Source organism: Synchiropus splendidus, chromosome 6, assembly GCF_027744825.2.
Source record: "Synchiropus splendidus isolate RoL2022-P1 chromosome 6, RoL_Sspl_1.0, whole genome shotgun sequence".
Lineage (NCBI taxonomy): Eukaryota > Metazoa > Chordata > Actinopteri > Syngnathiformes > Callionymidae > Synchiropus > Synchiropus splendidus.
Genome location: NC_071339.1, coordinates 19,579,999 through 19,597,578, shown reverse-complemented (window position 1 = coordinate 19,597,578; position 17,580 = coordinate 19,579,999). Strand labels below are relative to the sequence as shown.

Genomic DNA, 17,580 nt, shown 5'->3' with positions numbered 1-17,580 from the left:
TTTCACTTATTTTATATCATAGTATTTTATGTTATTGGGATCTGATGCTACAAATAAATCCTCCTCTGTTTTTACCTGATTGGGTGTAAACTTTTTTCAATGATTTAATTGAATTTCCTTCCATCTGAGATAATGTTTTTGGAATTTTCTTCATTGTTCATGGAAATTTGTTTGCCTGTTCAAATATGGCTAATTATTCGGCAGGACTTGAACGCTGATGTCTCGGCATCATCCTGTGGTGGAAGTGATCCACATTGTGGAGCATTTCAAATTATAAATAAAATGAATTTTGTGTGCACTTCAGGCCTTGTATTTTGTTTTTTTGTTTATTTTTGTTCCTGCTTCTTTTTTTTTAGCTATTACTAGCTTAATAGTAACTGCGTTCTTGTTTTAAGACTTTTTTTTCCCATTTCAGTTTCCATTTATGCGTGTTTCTTCTTCCTCAAAATACATTGAAATAAAATTGAAAATATATTTTTAAATACATCGCCGTTTCATCAATCTTAAACGTCCAATCCATATAGTTTTATTTTGATTTCTATTCAAGTAAAATGCATATATAATTTAACTTTTTTTGGTTACATGATGTATTTACAATTCTTAATAGCTTTACTTACTTATGGAATCATTTATGTCCATTTTGTCCTTGTACTGTATTGTTTTTGTAGTCATCAGCGTCTTTTTTTTTTTTTTTTTTTTGGCATGATAGCACCTCACAACAGTCACAGTTCCCATAGTGGCCCTTTCGGAAATTGATCTAGGACGTAGCTCCCACAATCATCATGGGCTCATTATGTAGGTCCCTGGCAAAAGGCACCTACCACTGTACACATATCAGACTAAGTGAAACCAAAACAACATTCGACAGGTGGAATAATGAGCCAGACACGGATGCAGTTGTTTCTTATTGTTTAAGCTAAAAAGAATTTGGTTTAATGTAGAAACAAGCAGTTTTGCAATTGGATATTTCCCTCTCGTAAACCTCCCCAGTGTAACCAGAGGTGCCTCCAGATGTTCCTGACAAAGGAAACCAGGGCAAAGCTCACAAGGGAAACATAGAAGTGTACAGTCCATTTAAATATACGTTCAGATCTACATCTGAAATATATTTGATATATATTAAGTCATGTTAGTGTGGGTTTGTCACTACACAGCGTTAAAGGTGGAGAGGTATGCTTCCATAGAAAATTCAAAACAAAAAACAAAATGGAAAGTAAGCAATTCCGCCCCATTCTGAAGACCCTTCCTCCAGCCCCCCCGACCCTAGCGGTGGGGTTGAACTAGCAAGGACGAGGTGGGACAGACCTGTCCAGCTTCACAGCGCAGTGGTACATAAGTAACGTCTTAGCTCTTCGTTGCTTTTTTACGCGTACAGTCGTGATCAAGGCACAGGGATCTTCTCCAAGTCATTTTGTTTCTTCAATGTAGTTGTACAAAATAATACATTTCACAGTCTGTACAAGAATAATAGTCCAGCCGTAGAACAAAACAAACCAGAGGGGGGCGTTTCAGACAAAAGAGAGACAAAGAGAGGTGGACGTGTCAGGGAGAAACAGTCTCACTGCTGACATTTCGGCAGGTATTGTTATTAAATAAAACTTCTCTCTATTTTAGAATAGCAGCAGAGGCAGAATGGGTGTTTATATGAAGGTTAGTGGTGCGGAGACAGGTCACCCACAAGGACACAACAAAGGGTGAATAAGAACTAAAAATGATGCATAGATATACACATATTCATATACACCCATATCAATAAATATCTATATATATTTATAGCTTAGATTTTTTTTGGCGTGCATGAAATTCATGTGATTTGGTGCATTTTATTGAGTGTCTTTTTTTTTAGTGTGATTCTTTTTTTGCATTTCCTCCCATCCGTCCTCCAGGTGGACAGCATCGTCGTGATATGATATCAGCGATAGTGTGAGTGTGCGGACCTGCAAGTGTGTATCTATCAGTGAGTGGTAGATAAGCGCTTCCTCCAAAGCAGTAAAGCTGATAGCCACTTTGTTTGGCAAAAGTATGTTAAGTCACCTCATGGAGGGAGGAGGGAGGGCTGTGAAAGAGAGCGACAGGAGCCTCGGTGGACACGCTCATCACAACATCACATACAGACGTAAGTGCACCCGCTGAATAATGTCGTGACAGTCGTCGAAGACTTGCCGGATGTTTTCTGTGTCCACTGCACAGGTGAAGTGAGGGTAGCAGGAATGTTTGCCCTCCCCGCTGGCTGTGCTGATCCTCTGCAGGGGACACATGCGTTTTTAACTTCAAGGAAACAAATCCTCAAGGTGAAAAACAATGACATGCTGGCTGTGAAATCTAGTTCATAGTTCAAAATTAAGGGACAATGCCGAACTCTTCACTGTCATTTTAAGCTAGTTATTCCAGGCTATTGAAGACCACATACTGGATTTGACCCTTGTGCCGGAGGTTCACAACACACAAAATTTAGAGCTGACCTGAGGGCCACCTGTGGCCCTTGTCTGTATTAATGTCCCCTCATAAAGTCAGAGTGAAATATACACTGCCAAGGTTTTAGCAGTGACTTTTCTTTTCTCCTTTATTTGCCCATCCGTTTCACACATGATTTACATTACATTAGCTGGAGTAATAACTTTCGTTGATCTTTCACTCAAAATGAATGAAAAAAACAAGGTCAATGTTCTATGCTATCATTTTCTTTTGTACCTATATTTAAGTAATACTTGGATAGATAATCTTCATACATTTATTGATTTATAAAAAAATTGAAATAAAATTGATAATATAATACATATATATTACATAATAAAAAATGAGGATAAAACACTTTACTCAAACCATTTTTATCACATGTGATCACACTGAAATCTGTATTTTTCTAACTTCTTCTTGCATTTTTTTCCAATATTCTACTTCTTCCTCCACAACAGTGCCAATCTATAACCCCTGAGGAAGTAGACTTAGAGGTTCCCAAAAGGAGCTCCCTCAACAAACTCAACTAACACAAGTGCACCTCTGCTGTGACACGATCATCGATTTTGATAAGGGAATTTGACATACCAGAAACTTATCTCGAATAAAGTACTTTGCTCTTGTGACACGTGGATCCTCGCTCTTCTCCGGTGTTGCTGTTGAACAACAAGAGATCATTGTGTAGCCGACACATTACAAAGTGACAACAGTTGAAGTCAGTTGAAGTTTGTGGTCAATATTTAATATGATATTGACAACTCAGACACACAGAGTCCAGCACACAGTGAAGAAAATGCTGAATGGTGTAAAAACAATTCTAACTTTCCCAGCATCCGGAGCTTCACACTAACTCACCCATTCCTATCAGAAGCAGGAGGAGTCTTGCTCTTACTCAGGAACACTCCGGCGCAAAGATCGCTGGAGATCAAACCGGCAACCAACGAGCGCCGCCTCATTATTAGAGATGATATAGGAAGCACTTTGGGGAGACTCTTTAAAAGGTTCTCTTATCTGAGCCAGTGAAGCTGCTCAGAGAAAGTTCCAGCGGCATCACATAGTGTGGACTCTTGGCGAGGGAAATTCCTCAGAGGGACTTAGAAAGTTGTCTATCTGGTTGACTATAAAAGCACCGAGCAGCTCTTGTTGCAATGTAACTCCAAAAAAACAAAAAATTATAAAATCAATACAAGTTACATGACTCAAAAACAACGTATGATCAGGGTAAAAACACTTCAACCCAGGTCCCTGGGATCAGCCTTCTAGACCAGACGAGTGCAGGCCAACTTGCTCAACTATGAACAACAGCAAATATTGTCACAGCAGTCTCACACAAATCGATTGTGTTTTGGATTGAATGCTTTGTTGAGTGAAGTCAGCTTTTCTGTGTGCTTTTTTTAGGCACGTTAAGCAGCGGTGAAAAGCACCAGCAAGTCAACCAACCAAACAAATAGTAAAAATTAGTAAAACAGTAATAACGAAGCCTCATCTGATAAAACCCAACTTGCATCCCAGTTCAGTTTCGAGAGTATCTAAAGTCTAGATGTAGGTGGTCATAATGGAGTACACTACTAAAGTAGCACATTCTCAAAAGGTGTACTCGGTAACAACATGCTGTATTTCAGCGAATATACAGTGATGATGGCGTCTTACCATTTTCAGGCGTTGTGTAACGTGAAAACTCTGGAAAATAGTCCTCAATTTTCGACTTCCCAGCCAGAACCTGCTCAGCCAGGAGGTCTTTTTTATTCAGGAAGAGGATAACCGATATTCTCTGTAGCCACCTGTGAAGGGAAGTGAGCCAGTGAGCAAGTCAGAAGCAAACTGCAGTGTGTGCGTCAGCTGATACTGGTGAGACATCACCATCGCTTCTGACCTGTTACTCCAAATGATCTTGAAGAGGTTAAGCGCTTCTTGTAGTCTGTTGGTCTGATTGTCTTCTCTGATCACCATATTGTAGCTGCTACACGCCACCACGAAGATGATGGCTGTCACGTCTGTGTTGGGTAACACCACACAAGATGAGAAAATGAAGTAACGGTCAAGGCAATAAAGCTGAGACTCTTACTGTTAAAACACTGAATCCATTTGCATCGTTGGTCCCTCTGGCCTCCGACGTCAAACATACTATGAGAAAAAAGTCATTTTAAGCCTGAAAATTGTAATGTCACAACAAGCTATATTAAACACAGGTGATGAGGGAGACATAACTTTGAGGTATTTCTCTGAAAACGTCAATTTGGATCAGCAGCTAAACATCTGGAATCTGTATCTTCAAGGTTCAAACTCTTTTATTGTACAATTTCCTCTGGTATGAAGAGAAACAAGCGTCTTGGTCACTCACTGGAAATCGACTTTGTTGATTTGAAATTTGGTCTCCAAGATCCCACTTGTCAGTACTCTGCAGTGCAGCAGGTCCTGCAGAGGAATGAAGCAACGTCAGACGGTGGGCGAAGGAAGCCGAACACAAGAGGGTTTGGAAACAGAGAGCTACACATCCATCACTTAGACTAGATCATTTTCACTATCTAGACAAAACTGACGGTAAATTCAGTCAAATTGTTTCATTAAAAATAATTATAGTCAATGTACTTTATTTACATCTCGCTTTTTTTTTTTTTTTAATTGTTTTAGATATTTCAAATGAAAAGCAGGAGCTGGTTGTGTTGTGTTGCCAACATTTATTGATGGTTAAAACAGAAAATATTAATCTTTTATTTATAATATTGTGCCTGCCATGGTCCCATTTATTGTTTTATAATATTTTGAAACATTATATATCATAAATATAATGGAAAATATCTCACAAAATTGACTATTGACTCTGAGGCGTAAACATTAATATAAAAACAATCTCAATGAGAATGTGTATTAAATAGGGCTGGTGATTTTAATTCATTAATTGAAGATAAAAATAATGAATGCAAATAACGCAGATTTATTTGATATAAACTTTGTTTCACAGGGTCATTTTCCAGGTCACTAATTCCAGGTGCACATTACACAAGGTGATGTAACCACCAAAAACAATTAAACTTTCAAAAACTTCAGGACATAAAGACAAAAACTGTGTGCAGATTCATCTTAAATCTTAAAAATTTGGCATCGATCATTCAAATACAGCTAATCATGATTAATAAATGATAAGGCTTCTAGTTATTGAGGTCATATTTTGAGTGAGTCCCACGCCTTGTATTGATGTGAGAGGGTTTGGCTCACAGGGTGAAAAAGACAGATCACTGAAATGAAGGACTGGTTTCACATCAAATGCCTCCAGATAAGAAAGGCGTCACTTGTTTTATGTGATTTATCAAAGGGGTCATAAAACAGACAGCTCTCTCACCTGATCGCTGGGTATGTAGTCGCTTTGTCGGACCACGTCAATGCGATCCAAGAAGCTGTCAAAAGAACACATTTGGGAATCAGTCATGCTCAAGTGCAGGCACAGCCACGTGTCCTTCGGTGTTCTTTAGAAGTAACGCTGCAAACCTCACTCCTTCCTGTGGCTCCTTCATACCATTCGTGAGGTCAGTTGCCACAGTACACAGCATATCTGCTTTGTTCTCATGTAGGCCAGAAGGAACTGGTTGAGCCAGACATTAATAATAATAAAAGACAAAAGTGGGAACAAGTGCTCTCAATGCAACATGTTTAAATAATATGTATTTTATTTTATTAAATTTTTACCACAAAGGGAGTAAAGTAACACGTAATTTATCAGTGATAAGAAAAGCCACGCTTATCTGTAACAATTCATCCACCAGAGGGCGAAGTGTGCCGCAGCAGTTGGGAGTCTGATCATTGAAGCTGCTGTACTACTTGTTTCCTGAGGGGCTTCCAGTTCCAGTGCACCTCTGGAATCACCCAGCTATGCAGAGCACGGTTATTCATCTCAGGCATGTTCTTTTGGGGTGTGTGCATTGTTGCGATTTCTATACGATGACTACATGTGTGGCTCTCTCCCAGAGACCAGTCCTCGTGAGTGGCACCAGCACACCTGACAAATATCTTGTTTGTCTGACTCTTCCCACAGAATTGGACAGCTTTCAAATGTAGAGGTCCTTTAGCACTGATCACTCTGCAAACTCCAGGAGCAAATATTGGCTCCTGCCTGGAATTAATCCCACAACAACCAAGGTTTCTGATCCAATAAACTGAGAAGTCAACACACTTACTGGAAGACAGTGACATCATGTTTATATTATCTGAACAGTCAGGGGCGTCACAGAGGGGAAATCAAATATTCCAGTGTGTCAGATTTACGGTCATTTGGAGCTGCAACAACATGTAAATAAGGAGGCAGTGCTCACCTCAAAGGTCTTAGCTGATCCTCTAGCACAGGCTTTAACAATTGCAAAAGATCTTGTCTATAGGTAAAGAGGGAAGTCGAATTACTGACGCCTTATATTGGCGAATATATGAAGGGAAAATGTCCCATAATGTACTGCAACTAGTGCTAAACGTTTCTCTTAATAGGAAAGCAGAGGGCCGGAGTCCCTCCGAGAGGCATGGTGGAACCTGGACTTGAGTGGCAAATAGTCAAAATGATATAGAACTGATCCAGGACACTGGTTTGGGTGGGCTACAGAGTGAAACGTACGGACTAACCTTGGTCATGCAGTATGTGAAAATCATGAACATGAAAACCAGCCACAGATCAAAGATCCACAACACTGTACAAAGTCATCAACAAAGCTGAGGACAATGAGCTCTCTTCACTCTAAATAGGAAAATATTCTCTCCACACCACAATGTTTTTTCCAGAAAGCCCTCCTTATATTCAGCACACCTGAATCAATCAAGTGCAAGCAAGTTCCAGAAGGCTACTGCCACCTACTGTTCCATTGTGCCTGTTGCAATCAACAGCATTTCAAGAGAGGATTTGAAATATATGAATAAATCTTCTCTTTCGGCTTCTCCCTTCAGGTGTCGCCACAGCGGATCATCTTCCTCCATCTCACCCTGTCCTCTGCTTCCTCTTCTCTCAAACCTACAAACCTCATGTCCTCCTTCACCACCTCCATCAATCTCCTCTTTGGCCTTCCTCTCCACCTTCTGCCTGGCAGTTCCAACCTCAACATCTTCCTACCAATGTACTGGCTCTCTCTCCTCTGTACATGTCCAAACCATCTCCATCTAGCCTCTCTGACTTTGTCTCCTAAACTCCTGACATGTGCTGTCCCTCCGATTTACTGCTTCCTGATCCTATCCATCCTGCTCACTCCCAGAGAGAACCTCAGCATCTCCATCTCTGCTACCTCCAGCTCTGCCTCCTGTCTTTTCCTCAGTGCCACTGTTTCTAAACCATTCAACATTGCTGGCCTGACCACCCTTTTGTACACTTTCCCTTTCATCCTTGCCGACACCCTTTTGTCACAAATCACACTTGACACTTTTCTCCAGCTATAACATGGCCTGAATAAGTGTAGGGTATAAACACTAAGTCAAAACTAGGCACCAACACCAGCTGGCCTATACCACTATACTCACTCATGACTGCACCTGATACCTTGTACAGAGTCAGCGATGGTCCTCTTTTTTATGGTATAAAAAAGATCGTTCAAACAGGAAGACAGTCTGTAAAAAGTGAATCGGACATTATTTGCATTTTAGAGATGGCAGACATGCCATCTTTGGTAAACTCCAGTTCCAGATGGAGAGAAAGGGTTAAAGGGGACTCCCTCGTGACATGTACATGACTGGCTTGGCTGAGGTCCACACTCTCTAAATATGTTTCACTGGAAGACCTAGAGGATGACAGCCGGATGGATGCCCTGTGACATCCACCGAGACCAAACCAGAGCTCTATATCCGGCTCTGGTCTAAGGCGACGACACACCCAGCACAAACACATCGCACCATTTTTAGCAGCGCATGACTAGTAATAGTAGAGGAGATGAGAACTTTGCCTCGTACAAACAGTGGCTGCCAAAGTGAGACAGCACTCTGTGTGGGCAGGGTTATTCTGGGGTGGCAGACATGCAAGACTTTAACTCCGGGAATACACACCAGCCACTTGCGGTGAATGAAAATAGCTCCATATTTACAAGACCAGATAAACATTTTTTTTTCTTCGAAAATAAAACAAATGGAAATCCCAAAATAAATTCTTCTCTGTGAACACGCAGTCACATGTCAACTGTTTATAGCCTGACTGATGATGCTTTTCTTCCTGAGCTAACTGGGATTCTCAAAATCAGAATAATGATGACCATGATCTGTGAAGTTTTATCTTCCATCTTAGATAATATCGACAGTTTCATGAGTCATCATCAGTTTCATTTTGTGCTAATCACAGGATGGATTCATGTTTCCCTTGTCAGTCATGACCCCCTAGCTCCAATATCACCGAACACCAAAATCATCTCATTTAAATGTCTTCTGGCTCAGCTCTCTCAGGAGAAAGAAAAATTCAAAAATATTGGGATAGAATGGTGCAGAGAGGCCATGAAATTCTGACATGACACGGTTGAAACCCAATCATCCATTTAAATATATATATATATAATTATTTTTACTGATTCTTTCCACCTAAATTTTTAGAATCGAAACTCAATATTGCAAATAAAAAGTAGTCAAACTGAAAAAAATAAATGAAATAGTAAAGGATAAGACTAAAACCTAGAAAATGATAGAACCATGTTTACTTCTACTACTACATGTTTACTACTCCACCTATATACTATAATAATCATAACAATAATGACAACTGACAAGCTACAAATATGACTCAGCATCTAAACATCCAGTTTCCTCCGATCAAACCTAGAACTGTGACTGCGAGAGTTGATCCACTGCCCAATAATACTTAAAAAATAGATATAAAAATGTGAAACAGCTAAGGATCTCTCTGCAGGAGAAAGGATCTGGGCCGGGCCAGAACTTCAGAGCTGCTCCTCCATCAAACACATAAACTGTGGGAGAGACAGAGAGAGAGGGAGCGAAATGGCAGGAAGAAAATAGAGATAAGGCTGAGTAATGACATTACAGCGCTGCTCCAAAAATAACTGCCTGGCGCCCTGGCTTCCAGCTTGGTTGTCATGGCGACAGAACAACAGAAGCTATAAATAGACAATCAGCTCCAAATCTTGCGCTGACTGGAGTGAGGCCAGCCAGAGGGAGGGAGAGACAGATGTGAACAGATGAGACATGAGAGAACAACTGCAGCAGGAGGAGAAGAGAGGCAACGGAAGAGACCACAGAAAAAAAGAGGCAGGAAAAGCATATACTATTCTCTGAATAACATCCTGTGACTCAATTCTGACACATGAATCAAGAGAGGTTCTCGAGCCAGAGTGGAGTCTAAACCTACTTTTAGTCTTACCAAGGTGTTCCAGGGTCAGTTGAGAGATATTAAATTAAATTAAATTAAATTAAATTAAATTAAATTAAATTAAATTAAATTAAATTAAATTATATTATATTATTATTCTGCTTTTTCCCAAATGTGTCTTCTTATTTTTCCTCCTGTTTTTAAACCAAATAACAATAACACTGAACAAAACCGTATAGAAAACATTGCAACTTTTATAGCAAATAAATAAATATAATGCTACACAATTCTATATACATAATAAAACAAATATATAATCATAAATAATATATAATAATAAAATGAATCTATTTTAATCCCTTTTCAATGAACATTGAACAGATCAAACCCACCATGGAAACTTCACTCATCACTTGTTTAATACCGGAATGTTGCCTTATAACCTGACAGACCGCTCCTCTTTACATTGACTACATGTGCAGGGAATGAGTATCTGTGGTCCAGGTGTGCTGGAAGCTCAGGTCTTCCACAACAGAAGACAGCTGCTCATCCAAAACAATAAACTCCATTAGCATTGGTTTCTGGTTAGCTTAGCTTTTGGGGTCACCGTCACCAAGGATCAACATCGTGGCTGGCTGGCTCTTCTGCCTTCAGCTGCTGGTCTACTCTGCAGGCGGGGCTGCGGCATCGCAACAAGTGGCGGGGTTTTCCAGAGAAATGCCTGCTTTGTTTTGTCATTTTCGCCTCAGGTTGGAGTACAGAACATTGGGCCATAGATAGTTGCAGTGGATCCATTTAGCCAGTGGGTGGAAGTGCAAAATCATTCATTGGATACTTAAAATATGAATGAGCCACAATTTAATTAAACAAAAAAAAAACTCCTCAAATACTGAAATCAAATCGCATAATACTCCACAAACCTCAATGACACACTTGGAGGAACACGTTTTACTGTTACAAATAAGCACATCCCATTTCAGTAGTGAGCTAGTAAAAGTGCGAGCTGTTGAAAAGCAGCACACGTGGAAAGTGTGTGCACAGATGTAAAACATCACAAGGAGACTCACTACTGTGCACAGTCAATGAGCTGATACTCGTTGGACCTCTCCCAGCAGGCCTGCACTCCCTGGTCCTGCCAGAGCTGCTTTGTATGGTCATAGAACTCCTGGAAAGAGACGACAGATCAATGACACAATGCAGATGGAAACAAGCGCCAGTTGAGACACAATGTTTGTCTTCATCAAATGTACAAATGAAGACGACGAAACAAGTTGTGGAGTTGGAGACAGTGTTTTTGATTTAAGGCTGGAGCAGGCAGCTCCAGGCTCATGCTTGGTTTGGATCGGAGGGCAGACCGAGGAGTATTGGATGGGCAAGATTTTGGCAGAGGCAGGAAACGGAGCAGTTCACAGAGTTCATGAAGAGACGGCAAGATTTTTGAGAACACAAAGCTGGGCTCTCACTACATCTGGGCTTATCTGCTTCATAGGATCTTCACCCGCTCCTGAATAATGCACATAAACAACCTTCATAACCATAATGTGTGTGTGTGTTCAAACAGAGCTGGCATTGAAGTGAGCTATGGACACCACTAACCAGTCATTTCTGCCTTTTTGAAAAGCAAGTAAGATGAACACATTTGATGCTATGAGAGTCGAGCTACTGTAAAGTATAAAAGGGACCAATTCCACCCATATTTATCCATTTTTATCTGCATTCAAAATTGATGAACACAAAAAATGACAAAGTGTACATTAAAAATATAAATATATTCAAACATAAATGTGTTAATACACTCTTATTTTACATTGTTGTTCAGACAGATGTTTTTCAAGTGGGGAAATATTTCACAATTAAATTTGTATTATCACCTAAAAATACCGATGGACTAAATGAATAACATAAAAGTGAGGTCAACATATTAGAAAACGCAAAGCCACTTTCGTTCCTCACACTAAAAATATATTGACATTGAAAACATGTGATTTATCATGAATTGTGTTGTTGTGGTAGTTTAATTATTTTAAAATACCATTACTATGAATAACAATAAAGCTGTCATTTGTTAACAATGCGTAGTTTAATTTTATAATTAATTATTGCCTTTATTTTTTCCTCTTTTATTCTGTTATGTTACAGTAATTTTAAATTGAAGTTTATTGCGGTAAATTAAAAAATGATGACACAGGTTATTGTGGTAACTCAAACACTTGATTGTCCTCCTGCGTTTAAAGCTTCAACAAACCAGTCCAACTTGTTTCCAGCGTGCCCTTGGGCCACAGAGGCCAAAGCAGAGGAAGCAGAAGGATGGAGACGTTGAGACAGTCACGCTCAGAGTACTCACTCCACAGTATGGATCTTTTATGGGTTATAGATTAAATGTTAGAAGACGCTACACATTTCCCGTCAGCTTAAACGGTGAGGCTGGAGCAGTAGCCTAAAGGAAGTCCCATGACAGCCTGCGACTTCCTTTAGCTCAGTTATTTCTGGGTCCACTTCAGTAAGTATACTTAACAAAAATATAAACACACTTAAATGGTTAACACAAATAGAATGTTAAAATAGTTGCTCTATTCTTCAGTATTTATTGAACTCTATCATCCAAGCTTGCGGCCAAGATATGCTGGGACTTTCTTCGACCAGGTGGATATTCCTGTCCTCAACTGGTCGCCGTATTCAGTAGACATGCCACCTATCTCACACCCGGCCCCCATCCTTGCTATGAAGCGGCGAGACAGGCTGTCATGAGACTTCCTTTAGCTCAGTTATTTCTGGGTCCACTTCAGTAAATATACTCAACAAAAAATATAAACACACTTAAAATGGTTAACAAAAATCTAACGTCATAATAGTTGCTCAGATTCTTCAGTATTTGTTGAAGATATGCTGGGACTTTCTTCGACCAGGTGGATATTCCATTAGACATGCTACCTGTCGAACACCCGCGGGATGCTCTGGATACACTTGGACCATCGACCCCCATTGTGTTCTTCCTGAAGTGACTCCAGGACTTTTGTTTTCAAATTAATGCTCACAAATTCAAGCCACTTTATTGATGACGTTGTATTGATAGTTTTGGATAGTTAGCCACGTCACAATAAGTCCATGTTTTTCTTCGAATTTATATTTTTGTTGAGTGTAAATCGGAATAAAGTATATAATATTTATTGTCATTCCAGTCAGACAGAAGGGAGTAAAGTTTTGTCCTCATAGAGAAACAATGCTGTCGAATCCTTATTATTGGTTGAAATGCTGCCTCTAACACAACCCCACAATGCGATATGCATCACGCTACTTGGGTCACGTTACGATAGTGTCACAATATCACAATTGTTAGCTATTACACTTTTCTATATATGATAGTAACTACGTTTCAAAATTGAGTGAATGAATGAATAAATTCAATGTTCTACAACACACTGAAATAATATAACTGCGTTACTTGAAGACGAAAACAAAAAAAAAAATGAAATAAAACAAACTCACGACAACAAAAAATATACGATACGCAAATTTATCAGAGAAGACTGAAATAAACATTCACTTATTCATTCATTCATTTGATGTTAGAGCACAAACATCACAAGAGAAATTTAATTTAATATTGCCACAATATTCTGAGTAATGAAGCGTCCATGTCTCCATATGTTGACTGTCAGAACAGAGCTAAAAGGGCCTAGCCCAGCTAGTCAGGGTGCGTTGGACTGGACTGAAGATCAGTCAGACACAGGACACACTATCACAACGCTGAAATCAATCCAGCATCACCAACCAACCACTGTCTGTCATGACTGTGGGAGGAAATCAGAGTGTCGGAGGGAAAAATATATGTCTGTGTTTACCACCACTCCCATTGATTCTAGTTCGCTCTTTGTCTTCTTCATATGTGAATCCAGTGCATAGCTTTCAATTATCATCATCACTTCAGTGTTTCAATACTGACCACACACGCAAACCCCAAACTGGCCTCCTGCAGCTCAGAGGTGGAATTCACATTGATGCTTCCACTCAGAGCAGTGATCGGAAGAGGCGCAGCAACGCAGTAGAGTCACCTCTGAAAACCTCTGAGTTTGTTCACCTTAATAAGAAAGGAGGAGCCACTCACCTGAGAAAACTCAAAATCCTTCTGGTGCACACTGTTCAGGATGTACTCCATTCGAACTTTGTTTGCTGGGTGTGCTAACTGGCACGGCGGTATGAGCGTGCTCATGGCAGCAACAATGGTCTGGAACATAGCATCAATTGCTTCACCACAAAAGCCATAACTGTCAAAGTGCTGTACCAAATAACTGTAACATTATGACCACCGAGCTGAGTGAGGTTTCACTTTTGCTGTCACAAATCCACAATAGGGAAGCCTCAGCTAACAGTAACACAAAATCTCATGTCATGTCAAATCAGGCAAAAAAAAAACAAAAACGCTGTTGAGGTTTGTTGACAAATTGTGTCAAAACACAAATCAGAGCAGGTGGTCATAATCTTTTAAAAGATTGGTCTATACGATGTCAAACCGCTCTTACCTCTATTGCTTCTTTGATGTTGTTTTTTATATCGTGAATTTTCTGTTTTTTCTCTCTGGGGACAGAAAACGAGTCTGTTAGTCCAATAAAACTGGAAAAGCACACAGAAAGTACAGACCTCCGTCAGGCAGCTCATTTATACCCACATTGTGTTGTCTTGTGGACCCAGCATTATTGCCCTGTACTAATTATGAATATAGTAGGATATATTTTGAGGCCTGGACAAAGATCAATCTGACAGCAGGTGGCAGTAGGGTACCGCTGGTATCGCTGTGTGAGAGTGAGATGCTGGGATACCGTCATGTTTGACACCATCCAAAAATAAGCACATGATGATGATGATGCCTTCTACCCACCAAACACCTTTCTACCTGCGAAACTTACTCTGCGGTGAAGCTGTTGTGCAATATTCTCATTTGTTTGGCTATGGTGCTTTTCCCAGATTCCCCAGCTCCTGGAAGGGAGAGACAAATGAAGTGAACATTATTATCTCCAGATTTGAGGATCAGCTCGAAACAATGAGCCACTATATGAAGCATCGTCACAATTTTGTTCCCAATGAAAGGTTCGAAGACCATCCACTGCATTGGATGTGTTGCATAAGATGAATTCTCTGCCTGATGGCAATAAGAAAAGTCATCTGGGTTCTACTTTAGAAATGTCATGACAGGAGAGATTTTGAGTAGCATGAGGAGACCCTCTTCCTGAATGATGGGCATCAAACCAGCATCTCTCACTCGTCTTAAGAATATAAACAAGCCTCAACTGTGCTGTGTGGAGCTTACATCAACTTCATGTCCTTGCATCATTTGTTGATGCTCCAGGAAGTTGATGAAACAAACAAATATGGCATCACAACAAACCTACCTAACAGCAGCAGCCGGTGAGTGGCCCGGTATATCCGCTTATCTTTTTGGAGCTGCTTCTCTATCTTTTTGTTGGCCTCCCTCTGTGCCTTCTCTTCGATCAGTTGGTCCTCAGTTTTACTATTGCCAAAGCAGCCCATTTCCACCTCAAAAAAATGAAAAATTACCCCCCAAAAAGCAAAAAAAAAAAAAGTGATATTTTCAGCGCGGAGGCAGATGATCCTGGTGTTGGCTGTGATCAGATGTTGAGCTCCTGGAGAGGGATCCTCAGTCTCTCAGCGCACCTCCGCAGTAAAGTCATCCACACTGATCTGAGCGCATTATTCCGGTGCGTTTCGCTGCTGTCGGTGAAGGAATGTTTCCAAACTAAAGCCTTTTATTTCCTTGGCAAATGTCGATTGGGGAGCTCGTTCCTCCAGATGTGATGCGTTGAAGGAAATCATCAGCGCAAAGGCACATCAGCAGATATGAGGAGACAAATTACAAACCCCCATCCTTCGTCCTCCTTCTCCGTAATGTGGGTTTCTTTTCACCGGTGCAGCGACGGTAGCCTTTGACAGCTGGATGCCCTTGTATAGATAGTCCCGATATCCGGATGACAGCGATGCCCGCTCTGAGACTTCCAGGTTGGGCAGGCACACACCGGCTGTCCCAGCTTTCTCCGGGCGTTTTTGGACACCCCTGGACTTCCTGTGGTCGATTACGACTGCACGTGCGTGATACATAAACGCAACGCGGTGCGTTCAATCACTCATCCACAGTCGTTCCCCCCGCCCACTGGCCACCTCTGTTCCGGGGGACAAATCCAGAGACTGAGGGAGGTCTGTTAGCGGTGGCACTGGGAATTCTTTTTTGCCAGACAGATAGATAGATACGTTCATAACAAACGTTTTATTCAATCAAACAAATAAATAAAATCATCAGTTCAATCCAGAAACTATTCTTCATCAACACCAGTGTACTTACAACCATTTTAGAAACAGTGAAACTATAGTGAAAGGGAAACATTTATTCACAACCAATCATATATGTGCGGCTACAGCGAATAAATGCCTCTATTAAAATGACATATAATGAATACATACATACATTGTCAATTAAAATGAATATGACACATCTAAAAATGTCCCGTAATAAAAAATGATCTTATCTCAGTTTCTGTAATAATAATAATGATTATTTAAAACATTTTTTATTGATACTTTTTTAATGCTACTGTGATTTTAGATGCTTCACTTGGTCGTGTTACAGATAAAGTGCCAGAATGTTTGTCTCCTACTAAACTCAAAAAAACAAAAGATCTCTGGTTTCTATGAAAAGAATATCACTGCAACCTCAGGCTCTTAACATAAACCTTTTCCCTGTTAATGGCCAAATCTATCTTTCTATTCTTGAAGTAACTAACAACATGGTATTTTGTGCAGTGTAACACCATTCACATACATACTTAAAGTCTGTACTTCATTTGAATTTCAACTAACAACATTCGCTTCATTATTATTATTATTATTACTTTTTCCGTATAATGTTATCGTTTTTTGACCACATTTGTGAGCAGCCCGTTTTATCTATGCTCGCAACTAGAAATGAACACAGACAACTTTAGTCCATGACATGAGCGCCCAGCTCTCCCTGCAGCCAAGCTGCAGCAGGAGTGTGGCGCCCTCTTCAGGAAAGTGGCCGAACTATTAAATCAGTACGTACGAATATGATTAACAAAAGAATATTTAACTATCGAAATACGTATATAGTTAAATACACATAATTTTCATAATGTAAAAGACACAAACCGCAATTACACAATAAAAAATGTGTTGGCGGTGGGAAATGTTAAAAATAGGTTCCTGCAGCAGATGTAATTTCCAATTCCTGCCGTAGTTTAATCTCTCATCTTGTGTTTGACGTGTTTATAAATGTATTTATTTGTTAATAATGGAACTCACTTGGAAAAGACAAACAAAATGCATCAATTGTGAAAATTTGCATAGAAAATACGCGTTGTCATTAAAAACACTTCTGCTTCCTATTTTTTCCAATAACAACGTTATTGTTTGTTTGGAAAAGATGAAAAAAGAGGCGTTTATACAGATATCTTGGAAATATCCATTTAAAATTATACGACTTTAAAATTAAATAGTTTCATGGTGAGTAAGATTAGATGTTATTTTAAACATTATTAGTGTTCACAAATAGATATAGTTTTGATAAAAAAGTCTGAATAGGTTTTCTGAAAGGTTGAAAATAATGAATATACATGCAATTCAATATTCTGGCTTCCCCAGCATCAGGGTCTTTAAATTTGACTTGTAAGAAAAAAAAGAAAGTGATACAGTCTTTTTGTTTTGCTCAACAACAGCAGGTCAACACTCTCAAGATATAAGACATGACATAAGATGTTGGAGGCACTGAATCATAAATCTTGCATGACAAAAAGTCATAGTTTCAAAATGGGTATTTTACTTGTAAC

General features: G+C 39.8%; 1 protein-coding gene across 1 annotated transcript; it reads right to left on the bottom strand.

The window, feature by feature from the left end:
• Nucleotides 1–966: 966 nt before the first annotated feature.
• On the bottom strand, nt 967–15,831 carry LOC128760746 (guanine nucleotide-binding protein G(s) subunit alpha-like). Its single transcript, XM_053868388.1, has 12 exons — nt 15,115–15,831; nt 14,632–14,701; nt 14,248–14,302; nt 13,833–13,952; nt 10,795–10,892; nt 5,798–5,852; nt 4,799–4,872; nt 4,523–4,581; nt 4,331–4,451; nt 4,108–4,238; nt 3,046–3,113; nt 967–2,243 (listed from the first exon to the last, which is right to left on the bottom strand). Exons 1-12 carry the CDS (start codon nt 15,251–15,253, stop codon nt 2,097–2,099), a joined length of 1,137 nt encoding a protein of 378 aa, XP_053724363.1. The 5' UTR covers nt 15,254–15,831; the 3' UTR covers nt 967–2,096.
• Between the last annotated feature and the right edge of the window lie 1,749 nt (nt 15,832–17,580).